At 41.1% G+C, this 19,497-nt stretch overlaps 1 protein-coding gene across 1 annotated transcript in view; it reads left to right on the top strand.

Moving 5' to 3' along the window:
* The window catches only part of PDZD2 (PDZ domain containing 2), a 367,861-nt gene that overhangs the window by 316,440 nt on the left and 31,924 nt on the right, over nucleotides 1–19,497 (top strand). The window contains 8 exon segments of the mRNA XM_003981524.6: nucleotides 747–858; nucleotides 7,067–7,212; nucleotides 10,257–10,376; nucleotides 11,406–11,520; nucleotides 14,043–14,116; nucleotides 14,277–14,502; nucleotides 15,410–15,527; nucleotides 17,151–17,283. Coding sequence (XP_003981573.2) covers nucleotides 747–858; nucleotides 7,067–7,212; nucleotides 10,257–10,376; nucleotides 11,406–11,520; nucleotides 14,043–14,116; nucleotides 14,277–14,502; nucleotides 15,410–15,527; nucleotides 17,151–17,283 — 1,044 coding nt within the window.

The following is a 19,497-nucleotide window of genomic DNA, read 5'->3' as shown; positions in this document are numbered from 1 at the left end:
ATAAATTTACCTCCCCAATTTTTTATACGGGCTCTCAAGCACGTGAGTCTCCTTTTCCTCTCTAATAAATGTAATTGGTTATTGTTAGCTTGTTTGGCTTTTCTCAGATAGAGGACCTTACAGACCTTGGGACCTTTCTTCCTGTACTGTCCCTTAGGGTCTGAGAGCATAGGTGCACACTGTGCAGACGTGTGGGCTGACTGTATGTGGCTGCCTGCATATCGCCTGGGCAGTGCTGAACCTGTACGTGGGAGTATAGCACACAGACAGTGTGGTTGGCCCAAGAGGTGTACTTACTTGGCTCCACAAAGTTAACGTGTTACTGTGTTTTAGAATCTAATTTAAATTTCTGGTTTAATATTTCTTGCAACTTGCACTGTAGGGACAAGCACTCACCCACAAGTCAAGAAACCTGGGCTATAGTTAGTTGTGTCTTCATGACCACCTGGGTGACCTTGACCAACAAGTTTTCTCCAGAAATAAAATGACCTCTGGGGCCGTTTCCACTTCGAAACCTCCTGTTTCTCTGCTGTGCAGCCGAGGTAGCGTGCTGAGGAGGAACTTGCCGGCAGAAGGCTCTGTGGTTCCAGGTCATCTGAGGGCTTGTGCTTTGATCCCGGGAACCTTTTTGCCCACGTGATACCTGTATTGCTGCACTTGAAGCCTGGAGATAAATCCTGGGAGAGGGACCTCATCAATGATTGCAGGCTGGCCTCTCCCATCAGCTCTGTGCTGTCTGATTTCAGATGCCTGGGACAGATGAGCCCCAAGATTCGTGTGGCCCCGAGGAACCCAAGGGAAACCTGGAAAGTCCCAAGCAGGGCAGCAGTAAGATGAAACTCAAGAGTCGCCTTTCAGGTAAGCAGAACTCTGCCTGGTATGGCCTGTCAGCTTCCAGCCTCAGGAGTGGGAAGATCAAGTCATTAACAGAATGAGCTCTTTTTGTCCCCTTATACCCTCAAAATTGTTTTTCCTTTAGGTAGTACATGCCCCAAGCATAAAACCGCATTCAGCCCAGCTGCCCACGTGAATATTTTTATTTGAGTCATAATGAAGTGACTGTCAAGTTTGTGAATCTCTGTTTGTCTCTGCTTAAACTTGATCATCTACTTTCACAGGACTTCAGGTGACCCATTCGCCGTGGCGTATTCCTACTGGCCTATCTTCTGGGCACATGTCCCTCTCCCCAAGCCTTTGGTCCACCAGAACAAGGGGCAGTGAGCTATTTACTATGAAATCTACATCTCAACTACGCAGGTGGAAAAATGGGATAGGAGTTGAAGCTTTTGGGAACAAGTAGATTTCCCGTTTCCTGGGTATAGCCTCATAGTAGCTGGCCTAGGCCTTGAGAGAAAAAGTCAGTGTCGAAAGCAGAGGCCATGTGCAGAGACCTGTTATGATCCGTGCGTCCTAGGCACTATCTCCTTGATGGGCTCTTTTTCCTATTAAAAAAAAACTGAAGGGGAGCCGGCGTGGCTCAGTCGGTTAAACGCCCAGCTCTTGATTTCAGTTCAGGTCATGATCTTGTGGTTTGTGAGTTCGAGCCCCATATCAGGCTCTGCACCAACAGTGCAGAGGCTGCTTGGGATTCTCTCTCTCTCCGTCTCTGCCCCTCATCCGCTCTCACACATGTCCTTCCTCCCTCCCTCTCTCTCTCCCTCCCTCTCCCTCCCTCTCTCTCTCTCTCTCTCTCTTAAAATAAATAAATAAAATTTTTAAAAATTATTAAAAACACTAAAAATTATGTTTTATGGCTGCGAAGATTCAAGCTGGATTCATTATTCTCTCTCCATTACTATTCTTATAATTAAAGCTTTTTTGTGGGCCCTCAGCACTGTTTCTGCTGGCCTGTTGGAGAAGCCAGTCCTGGCTGCCCACCTGTGAAAGACATCTCATATGACCTTGGGCTGGTTATCTAAAGCCCCTGAACCAACACTCCCTCACCTGAAAAAAAGGAGATAATCTGACTTTGAAAGGTTGAGCACAATAGGAAACAAACAAAACACATCAAAGTAGCCAGCCAAGAAATGTCAGTCCCTTCCTGCCACACAGATCAGTGGCGAGGGGTGGTGTCTGTGCCTGACAGCCGGGAGCACCGCCCCCCAACACTGCCTGGCCCTCTGCTGAGTTATTCTCAGGTAAAGCAACCAGTATAGGGCCACAAAATACATCCGTTTGTCTTTAAAAACCCGAGTAACAAAGTGAATTAGTTTGTATTTGTAACTCATAATCATTAGGCAGTATACACCTGAACAGGGGGTTGTGACAAAACAATGTACTCTGGCCAGAGGCTGGTAAGTCGTAGGACAGATGTGGTGCCCAAGGTCCCCGTGTGGAGAGGACAACCAAGCCCCCCTGCAGCCCCCGAGGGACGACTAAGAGAAATACATTTACCTTCTGTGTGCTGGGCTCCTGGGAGTCACGGGGGCATAGCAGACAGAGATCTTTAGGGCAGCTGTCATAGCAGAGTTAATCAACACCTTATTAACAGTTCTCAGGGGGGCCACAGAGCTCTGGAGAAAAGTCAGGGACCTTTGAAACCCGTACAGTCACATTCCTCGCTTTATGGATGAGACCGGAGAAGCTAAGGGAATCCCAAAGGTCACCCGGTGCCAGCAAAAAGATCTGCCTCCCAGACAGTTCTCCTTTCCACCCCTTGGCTTCCTGAGACTCTTGAAGAGAATCCTCCTCCCCAGTCTGGGGCTTTCTAGATACAGATGTGGGGAGGGTGATGTAGCTGGGGACCTTTCAAATCATAAATCCCTAACACTGTTTATACTATTAATTTAGAACAAGCAGTACATTCAGCTGAGTAGTAAATCCAGGGCTGGCTACTGTTTGCCACAAATGGATGTCACCCTCCCTTCCTTTCCTTCCCAGACATCTGCGTCCATAATAAGGAACTATGCATAACGTGCACGAAGTCAGGGAGAAGTCAGTGTTCAGTTCCCAGCTCTGCCTCAGTTCCTCAGTTCCTCAGGCTATGTGGCCTGAGACCGATGACTTGACTTCTCTGAGTCTCTCTTTCTTCATGAAAGAGAGAATCCTCATGTGTAAAATGAGGATTCTAAGTTACTTTTATTCTAGGAATCAGTGTACCGTCTCAGTTGAAAGATGGAGAGAATGAATGTGGCATGGCCACTCCCGAATATGGTAGCAATAGCTCACGTGATAGCTGCCACTGTTGTCACGTCATTAACATCAATTCATCATCGTTGTCTCCTCTTTCCCTCTCAACGGGGGAAGATGGTTGAGGAGGGTCAGACAAGAATATTCTCAAGAACTTGAAGGCCATGATAAGGCACGAACGAGAGTGTTTCTGGGTTGTGGCACTTAGGGGAGGCATCCAGAGGACACAAGATAAAGGAGGGCCAGTACCTTGGCAAGATTTGACAGAACCAAAGAGGAAGAACACAGCGTTGTAGACTAGGGAGAAGATGCATGAGAAATGTTTAGGGGCAATGGGGGAGAATTGGTTAGAGAAGTTTTTGGCAACTGTTTTTCCTCCTCAGCCATCTGAAAGATCCAGTAACTCAACAGGAACAATGATTGAAACCAGCAGAACTTGTCAGAGAGATTAGGGGTAAGGAGCCCCTCAGGGTGGGAGCCGATGGCGGCAAAGTGAGGTAAAATGTCAAGTGATATTTATAGGCTCCCCGTTTTGGAAAGGATGCGGGAGGAGGACAAATCTGCTCCTTTGAGAATCAGCAGGCTGAAGCAAAGAATTCATGTAGCAGGGTAGTGGGAGATAAGGCTGGAAAAGCAATTTGAGATCTATGAAAGAGGCTTACGAGTCTTCATCCGGTGCTGTGAAATATGGTTCAGGCTAAAGACATTTGAATACAGGAGATTTTAATGCGATCAACTGCTAATTTGTCCTGTAAACTTGGATATTTACTTCGTATTTTCTAACAGTGAGTCACTCTGGTATTCACGTATCAGTATGTTATCTACAGACACTACCGTATGTGGTTTCTCTTCTGTTGAGGCAAGTGCCTCCCTGTTGACTCAGAAGGCACTTTCTTCTAATAAATCTTTTTCAGATGAGTAGGCTTGCCAAGATGGATTAATCTGGCCATGAATTAGTAAGTCATGAATTATTAAGGAGATTCTGTAAAGAAGTTCCAGCCATTTTCACTAAGATTTTGCCTAGCTTGGCTCCAAAATGACTAAAGCCATTTTATGGAACATTTTTCCTGATATTCTAACCTGAATTTTCCTTACTTCATACTTCCTTTTTTGCCAGCAGGGTTCCCTTTTCATTTTGGTATTTTTGATTTATCCACATTAATGCCTTAGGTTTGTGATCTTTTTAAATGGAAATTTCTCTTTGATTGCAAAGGAGTTTCAGGTGTTTGAAAATCTGTATCACAAAGTTAATATGTAGCTTTTGAAAAACCAAGTTTTTAGTGATGTTCCTGTTAATATAACTGTATCCTCACTCTTCCAACTTTTCATCACTATTAATAACTCAATATATTATTTTTAAAAGGCTACAGAATCATCTTTTTTATTCCATGAAAAACTTTCTGAGAAATGTTTAGGTAAATTGAATTTTAGGTCATCAAATGAAACATTACATAGTCTAGGAGAACTTAACATTACAAAGAATCTGTATGTGTATATAGCTATACACACACATATGTATATATACATATATAATGTATAATATAGACACTGTAATATGATTATAGCCATATTCAATGTAATTAAGCCATCATTTAAGATTAAAGTCTCTTAAATTATCTTATTTTTAAAAAGCATATAATATAAACTAGGTATTGATAAAGGTTTCTTTAAAAATTACTATAAAAATTTCTTGGGGCCCCTGGGTGCCTCAGTCTCAGTTAAGCTTCGGACTCTTGGTTTGGGCTCAGGTCATGATCTCACAGTTTGTGGGTTCGAGCCCCGCATTGGGCTCTGTGCTGGTGCATGGAGCCTGCTTTGGATTTTCTCTCTCCCTCTGTCTGTCCCTCCCCTACCTGTGTTCACTTGCTCTCTCTCAAAATAAATAAACATTAGAAAAATTTTTTTTCTTAAGACACAAAAGCTCTAAGCATATGGGGAAAAATTGATATATTATACAATATTAAAATTATGAACTTTTGCATCATAAAATACCATTAAGAGTGAAAAGGCAAGGAAGTCACAAAGATGGAAAAAGATTTACAGAACATAGATCCCATGAAGGACTCATATTCAAAATATGTTAACAATAAAAAAATAAAAACTTCTATACATCAACAACAAAAAGACAGAAACCTGATAAATAAACAAAAGACTTGAACAGGCACTTTACAACTTAATAAAAATAAAAATAAAAAAACAGCCACTCTGTAAATTTACAAAAGTAAAACAGCCAATAAATATTTGAAAGAAACTCAGTCTCATTGGTCATCAGTGAAATGTAAATTAAAAACCACAATGAGGGGCGCCTGGGTGGCTCAGTCGGTTGAGCATCCAACTTCAGCTCAGGTCATGATCTCGCAGCTCGTGAGTTCGAGCCCCACGTCGGGCTCTGTGCTGACAGCTCAGAGCCTGGAGCCTGTTTCAGATTCTGTGTCTCCCTCTCTCTCTGTCCCAACCCACTCACATTCTGTCTCTGTCTCTCTCAAAAATAAATAAACATTAAAAATAAAAAAATTAAAAAAAAAAAAAACACAGTGAGGGGCACCTGCCTGGCTCAGTTGCTGGAATGTGTGACTTTTGACTCTTGACCTCAGGGTTGTGGGTTCAAGCCCCACATCAGGTGTGGCGATTACTTGAAAATAAAATGTTAAATAAAAAAAAAAAAACAAGCTCGAAATGGCATTACAATATCCACCACAGTGGCTAAAATTAAACAGGCACTACCAAGTGTGACAAGGACGTGGGGAAACTTGGACTCACACACATGAATGTTACAACATTGGTAAAGGTGAATGTGTACCAGTAGCTCAGCCACTCCGCTCCTGGGTCTGCACCCCACAGATAGGACTTTTTGTAAGAATGTTTCGTAATAGTATATTCTAAATCTTGGGTCAGCAAACCACCATCCACAGCTACATGTGTATGGACCACAAGCTAGAAATGCTTTCTGCGTCTTCAGTGGGTTGTGTTAAAAAAAAAAAATGTTTAAAGATTATGCAGCAGAGACCACCCATGGCCCATAAAGCCTAAAACGTACTATCTGGCCTTTACAAAAGAAAAACGAAAAAAAAATGTTGACCCTTGTTCTAGATCTAAAACTGGAAATAAACCAAATGTTTATCAACAACAGAATGCGTAGCCAAATTGTGGCATGTTTATACAATGAAATAGTATGCAGAAATGGGATGAACAAACTATTAGCAACAGCCCATGTTTCACAAACAGATGCTAAGAGTAAGGAGCCAGATATCAAAAAGTATTTATCATTTGTATTCATTTATATAAAGTTTGAAAAGGCAAAAGTAATCTATGATATTAGAAGTCATGATAATGGTTACCCTGGGTGAAGGGTGGTTAGTGGTGCAAAAATGGCTTTTGGGTTCTGATTGTATTCTATTCCTTGGTCTGGGTGTTGGTTTTTAGAACATTTACTTTGTGAAATTTCTTGGAACCATACACTTATATGATTTGTACATATTTCTGTAAATTGTTACTCTTTAATAAAAAGGTTATTTAAAAAGTCATTAAGTGAAAAAAACCACCTGCCGCAAGAATGGAACTATGCCAACCACAGAATAATGTTCCTCCATCACTAGAAAACCACCTATACTGATGGCATTTTCACTATCATTTATTGCCATATCAACCCTGGCTACATCTTACTTGGATGAAACATACATTTTCCCATATCCCGTCTGGTCCCTTCAAAAACTGGCACATTCTTCACAATATGGCATTAATGGCCTCAACATGCACCCAGCTTAGGCAGAGCTTATTGGTAGAAAGCAATGAGCTCAGTGCTTTAAAAGTATGAGACACCAGGCCTTGTGAAAACCCTGAAGTGTGGACGTAAATGCAACAAGTGTATGCATATGATACTCTGATAAGATTCTTTAAATCTCGTATCAAACCATGTTTTCCCCCCTGTTTTTTCAAGGGGGTGTACACCGTCTAGAGTCTGTTGAAGAATATAACGAATTGATGGTACGAAATGGGGACCTGCGGGCCAGAATGTTGGAGGTCTCCCGAGATGGCAGAAAGCACTCTCTTCCCCAGCTGCTGGACTCTACTGGAACATCACAGGTAGGACAATACCATAGAACCTTTTGTTTTCTCATACAAAGTTGCCCAGTTAGGGATGTAAGAGCATGTTTCCACCCCTGGGTCTCTAGGCTTTCAAATATTTACTCTTTCAGAGACCAACAGGAATAGCCGTGTTATGAAGAACTTCCCATCTGTGTGGGTAGGGGTATTTGGGACTAAAGATGTAGCACGGAGAGCGAGGTCTATCCATGGAGGTTAGAAGGAAGTCAGCCTAGTATTCGGAACAGTAGAGAAAAACAATCCCTTGTTGGATCTCGACATCTTGCTCCCCTTCCTACTGTGTGTTTTGGAACTGAGAGCTGCTTTCAACTGCCAGGAGACAGTGGCGCCTCACGGTCTGTGGTCAACCACCATCGCTTGTTTAGTGGGCGCGTCAGGTGTCAGCATAACCACCGGCTGGGTAGGTGGGTGGGTGTTGGGTCATATGAGAGAGAGAGGGAGTGCATGTACGTGCCTATACTGTGTCTGGGATTTTACCTGTTACACAGTAATGACTCAAACAGGCAAGGTCAGTGGGGCTGTAGGTAGGGGTGAAGTAGGTGGTGATGTTAATATTCCAGGGCCTGCCTCATAAGAGTTCAGAACTCCATAATTCTTCACAGAGGCTCTTCCTCAATTACATCATCCTCAACACAGTCAAAAGGGGAGACAGCTCCTAACCAAGTTGAAGGCAGGCTCAGTCTCTGGGAAACTTGTGGAGTGTTCTTTGAGTCCTGGCATCATCAGCCAGAGAGCTCAAGAGAAGCCATTGGCATCTTGCCTACAACAAAGCAGAGATGGAGGTGGAGGGTAGCGGCAATGACATCCATAAGCTCATGTAGACTCACAGATGGTAGAGTCGTAAAGGACGTGTAACTGGTCATCTGGGTTGGGTCATTACTTTTGGTGTATCATCACCATTTTATTGACAGGCCAATGAATCTCAAAGAGATTGAATATTTTGCTCAAAGTGATATGCCAGAATCACTATAAAGAAAGTTTTACCTACCCAGTAAAATAGTAAGTGCCCACGTTCCATAGGCAATTGCTGATCAGGTTATTTTGTGTGGAATCTACCCAAAGACAACTTGAGTTGGGACATGGAGAAAAAGCAGAGCAAAAAACTTGCATGGGTCCTGGTTAAAACTCCTCCAAACCCTTGACTAGAGACGAGCCTATGACCTGCTCAGAATGATCCAACTGGGCCGGCAGAGTCAGGGGGTGGATCAGAAAGTTGTAGGAGAGCCACATTGTGGGCTATTTTAGTTTAGTGTGGAAAGTGAGAGAGGGTTTCCTGCCATCAGAGCCAAGGATGTCTAGCATTGAGGTGGTGATTTCTTAACGGACCTGCTGAGAAACCTGACCATATTTATTATTTAAAGCCCAGAAATACTTATTTGTAACCAGACTTCCAGAAAGCACAGGCTAGTGAAGATTTTAAAGGAAAGACTTTTTCCCCTTTTCAAACTGTCCTTTTTCTTGTCTTCTTTTCTGCCCTTTTCTTTTTCTCCCAGGATTCACCCTTCTTTTCCCTGTTCTCTCTCCCTCCCCTACAAAGCATTGTCTAGAGTAGAGCTACTCAATACAGCTTCCTGCAGTGATAGAAGTGTTTTATGTCTCTACTATCCACTGTGGGAGCCACGTGTGTCTACGGAGCACATGAAAAGTAGCAAGTGACACTAAGGCGTGTATTTTTTATTTTAATCTCCATTTAAATATAGACCGTGACAGGTGACTTAGTGGCTGCCATATTGGACAGCGGAAGTCTAAAAAATGCAATGGGACCCCTGAAACACATCAGGAGAGCAATGAAGCACGCAGACCTCCGGTTCCCATGGGCTCCCAGAAGGGGGATGGAAGGAGGTGCTGCTGGAGATTGGTGGTGAGAGAGTATTCCCTTCTAAGTCCACACATGAACCTCCATATTTGAGGGTTGAAAACCCATAGGCTATGTCTGCCTATCTCCATGATGGTTTCAGTAAAAGGGTAGTAACCTTGCCAAGCCAACATTTTTTAAATGAATCAGAGTCTGGGAAGCCAACATAGCTGGCAGATATTTTGTAAAACTGCAAAAATATAATTGTTCTAAGCTGCCAGGAATACAAAAATATCATTAGCAGACATCTCATTTCTACCTTTGAATGTAGAATATACTAATTAAGGATAGCAACTATTTTCTGATGTCTCTTTTCTCATATTAAGCACAAAGTGATTTTTTTTTCCTTTTTTGCTTATGCTGGAATATCTGTCTCATTTAAGAAATTTATTATTCTAAGAAGAATAGCAAGGAGCTAAATTGTAGAAGATTTTAGCCCTACATTTTCTTTATCTCTCGTTCATGTTATAAATAGTGTACCTTCCTTCCACACACGTACATGTGGGTGATGGACAGGAGAGGGATTGAGATTCAAGCTCTTGCGTGCCATAAAGGGGAAGGTGTGGCTTCTGGGAAAGAATTTTATTTTCCAAACATGAGGGATTAGAACCGAAGCTGCTGCATTTCTCACCAGGGTGTTTTGTACAGAATAATAGTTGTCGGGGTTTACGGTTTGGGTGTTATAAGAAACAAGGGCTTGCTAAGTTTTTGGTTGAGTGAATTAAGCTTAAAATGGCAAGATACTTTCTAACCGTGATTGTGAACTTGGCATGGGGGTAAGGGATGGCTTCCATGGAGAACCCGGCCACAGGATGGCCCTCCTACATCTCTGAGGCCTTTTGGCTTCTGGTTCCTCACTCCATTCCAGAAAGCAAGAAGAGTCGGATCTGTGGGGTACAGTCAAAGAGCAGCACTGAGTGCCAGCAGCCACCATGCAGCTCTTCATGTGCAGTGGAAGGCACGGCAACCTACTGCAGCCAGGGCTGTCCCTCCAGGGTTGTTGATAATAAACTTCCTTTAAGCTGCTGGACCAGAGATGGAGCAGGGAGAAATGTCTGTGTCACCCAAAAGACAACTGAGGTTTTCAAAACCTGAATATATTTTTATGCCAGAGGCCACAGGAGGATAAATGAGACTGTCCCTGACCTTGCCATGTGCTGACTTTTAGGAATACCAGATTGTAAAGAAGTCTACCCGCTCCCTAAGCACCACTCAGGTGGAATCTCCTTGGAGACTCATTCGCCCATCGGTCATCTCCATCATTGGCCTATACAAAGAAAAAGGCAAGGTGAGCTCCCTTCTGCACAGTTTTGTCCTCCGAGTGAATGTTAGTATATATTTCTTTTTTTTTTTTTTAACGTTTGTTTATTTTGAGAGAGAGAGAAAGAGAGTTTGTGTGCAAGGGAGGGGCAGAGAGAGAGAATTCCAGGCAGGCTCCGTGCTGTCAGCACAGAGCCCAACACAGAGCTCAATTTCACGAACTGTGAGATCATGACCTGAGGCAAAATCAAGAGTCGGACATTTAACCGACTGAGCCACCCAGTCGCCCCTGTTAGCGTGTATTTCTTAAATAGTGAATTTTGTTGTTGTTTTTACATGAAATAAAAATTAAGAGGTATAAAGAGGAATAGATTAAGTGGCCTTTATGTAGATTTGAGTGGATCCCTTTGCTCCTTTCCTGTGGGATTTGAGATGATCATGCCCTTTTGTCCTTATGACTTAGGGAGTCACCGGCACCTGGGAGCTAGGGTATAGTTGAGGGTGGAGTGAATGTTCCAACATTTACTACTATTGAAAGAAAGGCCACCCCTGTAGCTTCAGGGGGCATATTCCTACTTACCCTTTTGAATGAATTTCATAGCATTGCCATTATCATAAAGATAATACAAATACCTTGATATTATACAAATATCAAAACATCCATCTTGATACAACATGGAAGTACTGAAACAAAAGAATAAAATAAGTATGGCCCCTAAATTGTGTGAAATGACTCTCCTGAGCTATTAATCCATGTGAAATTGACATTTTTGGAGATCAAAGATTGTCAAATACTGGCAATTTCATGTTTCGGTGTAAAACTTTCTCCCTTTAACATAATGCAAGCCTAGTGCACTGCAAATAGATCTGAGGAAGGAAATAGAGGAGGGAACACAAATTCATAGCTGATTATCTTAACCCTGAGCCTAGTTGGGAAGGAGACTTCAGTTAAATACTACAATGGGAAAATGCCCTCAGTGAAATACTGAGACAAAAACAGATGCCCTCAGTCAACTACTGCAATGACAACCTGGACCCCCTTCTGCTTGGGGTGTAGGGCCTTGGCTTTAGCATTGCTGGAGGTCGAGACTGCATTCGAGGACAGATGGGGATTTTTGTCAAGACTATTTTCCCAAATGGATCGGCTGCAGAGGATGGAAGACTTAAAGAAGGTAGGAGAAAGCCTCTCCGTGGTTCTCAGTGGTGGTGAGTTCTGATTCCATCAGAATCTGCCTCCTTGCAAGATGTGAAGCCGGTGGCACAGCAGCCAAAGCCATGGGCTTGGGGGTCGAGAGGACATGAGCTGAATCCAACATTCACTGCATCATGGCCTTGGACAATTGATGTAACCTGAGCTTCACTTGTCTCAGTTTGTAAACTTGGAATATTAATACCGATCTTAAAGAGTTGTTGTGAAGATTAAATGAGATGATATGCAGAACATGACGATATTTTTATTTGGTCTTTAAGTGTCTATCTTGTCCCCTTGGATCTTGATCATATTCCTTGCCTTGAAAATTCCTGAGAGCTTGCAGGCCATTCTTGCCTCAGGGCTGGAGTACATGCACATCTTTTATATTCTCCATGCTACCTGACATTGTGCCATGCATAAACATGCTAGCAGAGTGCTTTTCTTTCTCCCAACTATTGACATGTGAATGATATATAACACTGTGTAAGTTTAAGGTGTACAACATGATGATTTGATGTGCATATATATTGGAAAATTATTAGCACACTGAGTTAGCTAACACCCTCATCATGCCACTGAATGACCGTGGGGGGGGGGGGGGGTGAGAACATTGAAGACTTACCCTCTTAGAAATTTTCAACTGAACAGCACAGTATTGCTAACTATAGTCACCGTGCTGTGTGATAGATCCCCAGAACCTATTCACGAGTCCTGATTTTTCTTCCTCCCTTATTAGCACACTTCCTTCGTGAAATGATGAAATGACACTATTTGTAGTTACCTTTAAAAATGCTATGACTGGTCAGTTCAGTTGACCCAAATTATAGGTACTATTCTGTTCTGCCAGCTTATTTTTTTTAACTGATAAGAGTCCATTGGAGTCTCCTTTTTCAAGCAGAGCTACCCTAGGAGCCTGTATGCTAATGATAAGACGTGACCAGGCTTATTTTGATGGCGGAATATTTATTTCTCTTTTTTAGAGGAAGGGTTAACTCCCAGGTGGTATTTGTGTCTAGTTTCAGAACAATGTAAAATTCTAACAGGGTGTTTTTTATAATGGATGTGCCATATGTTCATTTGATTGAAATTCATCCTGCAGTACTGGTAGAATGGAGACAAATGGAGGAAAAATCAATAGTTAGTAAAGGTTAATAGCACTTGATTCTCCTAAATACTGTTTTTTCATATGTGTTCATTTACAATAAAGGTAAGTCATTGGAATGGATTTTCAATGTGTTGAATGATCTTTTAAAAATCTTGTATAAAGATTTTTAAGAGCATGAGCAATCATTTTAATGATCGTATCCTTTTCCCATATGGAAGCAAACCAAGAACCTTACCTAGTTAGGTGGTTATTTTTAAACAGATTATATCACTTATTTTACAACTTCTGTAACTGCATTAAAGAAAAGCACATAACAAGTGCATGGAGGTACTGCCACTTTTTCAACCTCATCTACAGGATTCCTTTAATGGAAGGCACAGTGTGCCCCTGGGATTAGCTGCCCAGGAGAGGTTCTGCTGCTGTTGCTCTTTGTTACAGGTAAAGGGAGGCCTTCGTTTGTCCTGCACTGCTGTGTGAAGTTCATCTGTTCTTCTCTCAGTGGCCCCTTCGTAGTGTTTTTGATGAACTGTTATTCCAAAAAAACAGACCATGTTATGAGAGTATAAACCAAAACAAACTGAGAAGTCAACTGGATGTCCAATTTCTCTTATAGTCCCAGCAGACACTATCAACAGCTGGAAACATGACCTGACCATACGTCCTTGGGGTTGAAGATGAGTCCAGGATAGTTTGAGAGACAGAGAGAGAGAGAGAGAGAGAGAGAGAGAGAGAGAATGAGTATGAGAATGAATGAGAGAACAATTTGGCATTAGCCCACAGTAATCTCTCTTAGTCTTAATGGCTGAGAACCTGGAACAGCATCAGTAAGACCAGGCATCTAGACTATTTCTGGAGGGAGGACTACCATTTTTAGATAATATCTCAAAACTTTTTTGTCTCTGTTATTAAAACCATTTTCCACACACCATGATGATTCTGCAGGCTTGAAAACCTTGTCTTTCTGCAAATACAGAAGTGTCTTTCTCACATGTTATATATATATGTTCATGCTATATTGCCAGTAGGTTTAGGTTTTTTAAACAAACACTATGAGGAAAGGCTTGGGACTCATTATTGCATTTTGATCTCTAAACTTAGGACACCTGTTATCGAACTTGGCAATGGCTAAAGAATTAGAACTTAATGCTTCCCCCGGTTGTTTTTCATTAAAGATGGAGATACAGAATTACTGCAAAAGAATATGTATTGTTATTAATTGTCCCATTTTTTGAAATTCCTGAGAGCTATGCTAATGAAAGTAGGCTGGAACAATAAAAGTCCTTTTATAGAATTGTAAATCAGGTACCATATGGTATCCTCTTCTAGTACTGACCATGCAGTTAGATTCTAGTACATCAAAGTTTGATGTTAATGTAATTCTCCTATTTTGGCACTAGGGGATGAAATCCTAGATGTAAATGGGATACCAATAAAGGGCTTGACGTTCCAAGAAGCCATCCATACCTTTAAGGTAACCACATTCTTATTTATCTCTTTTATCTTCTTGATTTCTCTTCCCTTATTTCCTTCTGGTTTGGGTTCTTTTTTTTTCTTTTTTTTTTTCATCCTTTAATCTAGGAGTAGTCTGAATGTTTTAGCATTTAGAATGTTGTACTCTCTTGTTTTCTCAGCAAATCCGGAGTGGATTATTCGTCTTAACAGTACGCACAAAGTTACTGAGCCCAAGCCTCACACCCTGCTCCACACCCACACACATGAGCAGATCCAGCTCCCCCAACTTCAACACCAGTGGGGGCAGCTCAGCAGCAGGCTCTGACGAAGGCGGTTCTTCATCCCTGGGTCGGAAGGCCCCCGGGCCCAAGGACAGAATTGTCATGGAAGTCACACTCAACAAAGGTGATACCAGCTACTCCCCACTTCCTTACATTCTCTCACATAATAATTTGTCATCTGTTCCTAGGTTTCGTTTTTTTTAATTTTTTCTAGGAACTGTTCCTTTGGAACAGTTTACTGCCAACAACGTATGGTATTCTGTAAATGGACAGTGGGATCACACGTAGAGATTTTAGTCATTTTGCTAAAGTGAAAAAGAGTTACCAGTAGTACAAAGTCTTTTAAGCTCTCCCCAGATGAATCACTGTGTGTCAGAAACTCATGTTTAAAAAAAAAAACCAAAAAAAAAAAAATCACTGACTGACTTAATTCTAGGGCTAATAAAAAATTTTGAAGAACAAAAGATTATAGTTGAGAATACAGCTAATAACTATAAGTTGTGGGTCTTCACCAGATCTTACAGCCTTTCATCTGTTTCCTTTTCCTCTACACCTACTACAGAAATATGAGCAATGAAGTAACCAAGAGATTAGTTGCTAAAAAAGATAAGTGAAAGAAATGTATCTAGAATAAAAAATATTGGGACGTCTGGGTGGCTCAGTTGGAGGATCACGGGACTCTTGATCTTAGGGTTGTAAGTTCGAGCCCCATGTTGGGTGTAGAGATTACTTAAAAAATAAAATCTTAAAAAAAATATATTACTTTGACTCTGCCTGTTTCCAAAAACAGAATTGAGGAGGTTCTTTAGACTAAGCAGAGAGCAGACAGCTGAATTATTCAGTCCATAGTTAGCCCCTGGTTCTGCCGTGGACTCATTTCATTTACAGAGTATGATAATGTTAACAGCAAAAAGCAGGATTTACATTCTCAGTCTGGTCAAAAATAAATGATTGCTGGTCTGAATATACAGTGATGTAGCTTCGTATCACTTATACTTTTTTTTAACTTTGTTTTCTTTGATGCCTCTCAGAGCCCAGAGTTGGATTAGGTATTGGTGCCTGCTGCCTGGCTCTAGAAAACAGCCCTCCAGGTATCTACATTCACAGCCTTGCCCCAGGATCAGTGGCCAAGATGGAGAGCAATCTGAGGTTTGTTGTAAACCTGATAATATAGGCTTCTGGGATGTTCGTGAATTTAGGAATGAATATACGTGTAAGATATCTGCCCTATTACATTCTTTTGTGAGATTCTAAACTTTTGTATTATTTGCAGTGATAGTATAGCCAAGATTATAATTAATTTCCAAAGATGAAAAGCTAATATAGCAGTAGAGAACTATAGATCTTGGCTTCCCTATTTTGATCTGTTTGGACTCAGAAGCTCAGTTTCAGAAACTTGACAAAATACAACTCTACATAGATACCTATGATCGTCTAAATATTTTCTTTCACTTTTATATTCATTTATGTAAAATTCATAGGTGATGCCAGGAACTGCTCATAACAGTTCAGAATCACTGGATACAAAAGAGTCTGAAATCATGCCCTTAAACTGGGGGCCTCTATTATTATTAAGTATAATCTCTTGACCTTTCCTGTTGTTTCATTCCTTTCTGAGTGATGTTGTCTAGATGCTTATTGTCGGAAATCGCCACATGTCTGATTTCTCAGTCCAGCTAGTTGAGTTGTAGCATGGATACTCTGTTATACGAGAGATGTCTAGGTGTTCTATTATATAGTAACTGCAGTGGATCTGTGCCCACCCAAACGCCACAAGAATATACGCGTAGTGCACAAAGCACTCTGTGTAAACAGTATCACTTTTCCCCCCTATAAGCTTCTAAGTCCTTGAGCAGTTGAGGAATTGTCAAAATGACATGCCTTGAGGTTGCCATTTTGGGGCCCTGTTAATAGATTATGTTATGTTTTTAGTTAATCATCAGAGTGAATTTTCATACAAAAAAAATTTAGCAAATCATCCAAAGTACATTAAAGAAAATATACTTTTAGAACCCAAGGAAAAAAAATCCTTTAATGACATCCCAAGATGATGTTTCTTTCTTGAATGGTTCCATATGTCTGGAGCCTGCCAAATGAACATTCTTCAAACACCATATAAAGAGTCTTTTGTTCTCTCCTACTGAGTTCTCTGCCTATAATTTCAAGTCAAAATGGGCATCTTGTCCCCAATTTCTCATTTGTTCAAATTTAAAACGTTTTTACAAATTCTTGGGTAACCTTTGAGCTTCAAGATATTTCCCCCTCAAATTACATTACAATAATCATTTCAAGATGGTAGGGAAAAAAAGAAAATGGTGGTGGTCAAGGAGCTATCTTGTGATGATCAAAAGGTAGACAGACCTGAGTTCAACAGTGTGTGACATCAAGGTGGCCTCTCTAAAGTCTGTGGCCTTGTCTAAACAATAGGAATAATAATACCTGTTCAAAGGATTGTTATGGAAATTGCTTTGTATAGTGCCTGGTTTACACTCTGTGCTCAAGAAATGGTAACCCTTGTTATTGTCTTATTATCAATTTTATTTAACTTTACTACTGAAAATGCAGCTAGATACACATAAGGACTTTGCTGATTTAATATCTAATGTGTTTATATGAATGTGTTGCTTTTTCACACATATGCAAAGATGAAAAGATGTCATTTGCTTCTTTAAAGTATTCAGAAAAGATTTCCTATTATAAACCTCTCCCAGAGGGAAATCTTGTAAAAACTTAACTGTTACCACAGTGTGTTGGTTATGTTGTCCTCCCTAGCCGCGGAGATCAAATCCTGGAAGTGAACTCAGTCAATGTCCGCCATGCTGCTTTAAGCAAAGTCCATACCATCCTGAGCAAATGCCCCCCAGGACCTGTTCGACTTGTCATTGGCCGGCACCCTAATCCAAAGGTGAAGAACTTCTTATTGTTCTAAATATGAAAAGATGGCTTGGTTATTTGTCCTGTAGCAGTGATGACACATATTCCTATGATGACGCACACTCTGGTAAGACAGTTCACCCAGCCGGGCTTGGGAATCAGCCTGTGGTCACACAGTGGCCAAGTAACTGATACACATGGGAACAAATCATTGATGTGGACTTCTTCATCTTCACACTCTTAGAAATTTCATTAGAAAATTTTGACAGTGTTATTGGTGAATATAAAATATGGTAGGAAGATAAGAGTGCTGGGTTCTGAGTAACTTCCAGCTGTTTGATCTCTAGTGAGATACTTAACCTTTTTGGGTTTCTGCATCAAGAAAATGTGAGAGCATTGGATTAAATGATCTGTCCAGGCCATCCTTGACCTGAGGAGAATACTTCTGTCATTAAGGCTTAAGAGTCCACTAATATTTTTTCTGCATTGATATCACATTGTTGAATTTGCAGATAATCATAGCCCCTGTATCGTGGGCCTTTGTGTTATTTGGTTGCATCTCTTTTATACTTGAGCAGTTGCTTTTAATTTTTTTAGGTTAACCGGAGCACACCTCAGCAATTTCAACTCTACTGGCTTTGAGCACAGTTTTTTTGTTGTTTCAAGTACTTGATGTAAAAATCCTTTTAAATTAACTTGTCTATAGTATCAGGTTATATTTTACAAAATTCAGCCTTTCCTTTTCAGTAACTCAAAATGCTCCATAAGAACATTAGCTCTTTTTTGGGGCATCTGGGTGGCTCAGTCGGTTAAGCATCTGACTTTGGCTCAGGTCATGATCTCACAGTTCATGGGTTCGAGCCCTGTGTCAGGCTTCATGCTGACAGCTCAGAACCTGGAGCCTGCTTTGGATTCTGTTTCTCCTGTTCTATGCCCCTCCCCGTCTCTCACTCTGTCTCTCTCTCTCTCTCTCTCTCTCTCTCAAAAATCAATACACATTAAAAAAAGAATATTAGTTCTTTTTGTGCCTATCATATGACCACCTCCTCTGTATCATTTGTACTATTATTTGATTATATCCTAAACGGTCCCAGACTGCTATGCTTGATGGACTTGTATGCCATCTTGAGAGTAAGACGTGTGTGTGGAGAACTTTGGGTCATCCCATTTCGAGATTTCTTTAGTGTATTAATTTTATAGCATCATTTTTAGTGTTTTCAGTGGTGTGTTTTTGTTACACTGGTTCTCCATAGTGCTTGGACAAGGATTGCCATTAGACTGATTCAAAGTCAACTCCACTACTATTTTTTTTCCCAGATTGTGTTCTCCTGTCTATATATGTCTTAAATAAAAACTTCTTGAATAAATATCATTAAAATAAAATCAAGTCCTGCTTCTACCATTTTCCATTTTTTCCTTCTTGTCACTTCCTGTTTTTCTCCTTTACGTTTTATAGTCCTGGCATTTTCCCTTGTAATCTGTTCTCTGTCTCTCTGCTGTCCCCATGGCTCTGTTTGGGTCATTTTTTTTTTTTAAGTTTATTTATTTATTTTGAGAGAGAGAGTGTGCAAGCAGGGGAGGGGCAGATTGCTGTCAGCAAGGAGTCTGATTCAGGGCTTGATCCCAACAACCACAAGATCATGACCTGAGCTGAAATCAAGAGGCAGACACTTAACCAACTGAGCCATCCAGGCACCCCATGTCATTTTTAACACCACTTTGCCTCAAACTCACAGCTAGAGTGGTCTTGACTCCTTCCTCTAGGGTCCTCTCTGGGATTCCATCACCTGCTTCCCACTTAGGAAGCAGTCCAATAAGCTAGAGCTGACCTTGCACATCCCTCAGCAACATTATCAAAAATTAAGTTCTCAGTGGTTTCCAGGCATTCGTTTCAAGGCATGTCTGACTTCAAAATCCATTCCAAAATAGCACAGGTCACGATTTGTTGGGAGGTCTGCTTCGTCTCAGCCCAAAAGCATCTACCTAATTTGCCAGTACAATCAAACATCAGAATGGCATTTAAGCGCAAAGCATAATAATTCTGATGGACTGGTGGTCTGCGATCCTGTTGAATACAGGTTGATTCATGTTTCTGGCCACAGTAAATGGTCATCATGATGGTGTGGGAGATACATCCAGCAAAACCAGATTTCAGTATTTGTTTTACTAGATTTCACATTTCTTCCTAGGTAAACATGGTGTTCTTAATTGTAACATCATACTATATTTTTCTTTTGGTCAAGAC

The sequence above is a fragment of the Felis catus genome, chromosome A1 (genome assembly GCF_018350175.1).
Source record: "Felis catus isolate Fca126 chromosome A1, F.catus_Fca126_mat1.0, whole genome shotgun sequence".
Taxonomy (NCBI): domain Eukaryota; kingdom Metazoa; phylum Chordata; class Mammalia; order Carnivora; family Felidae; genus Felis; species Felis catus.
Note: the sequence above shows the minus strand (reverse complement) of the source record. Positions and strands in the feature narration are given on the sequence as shown.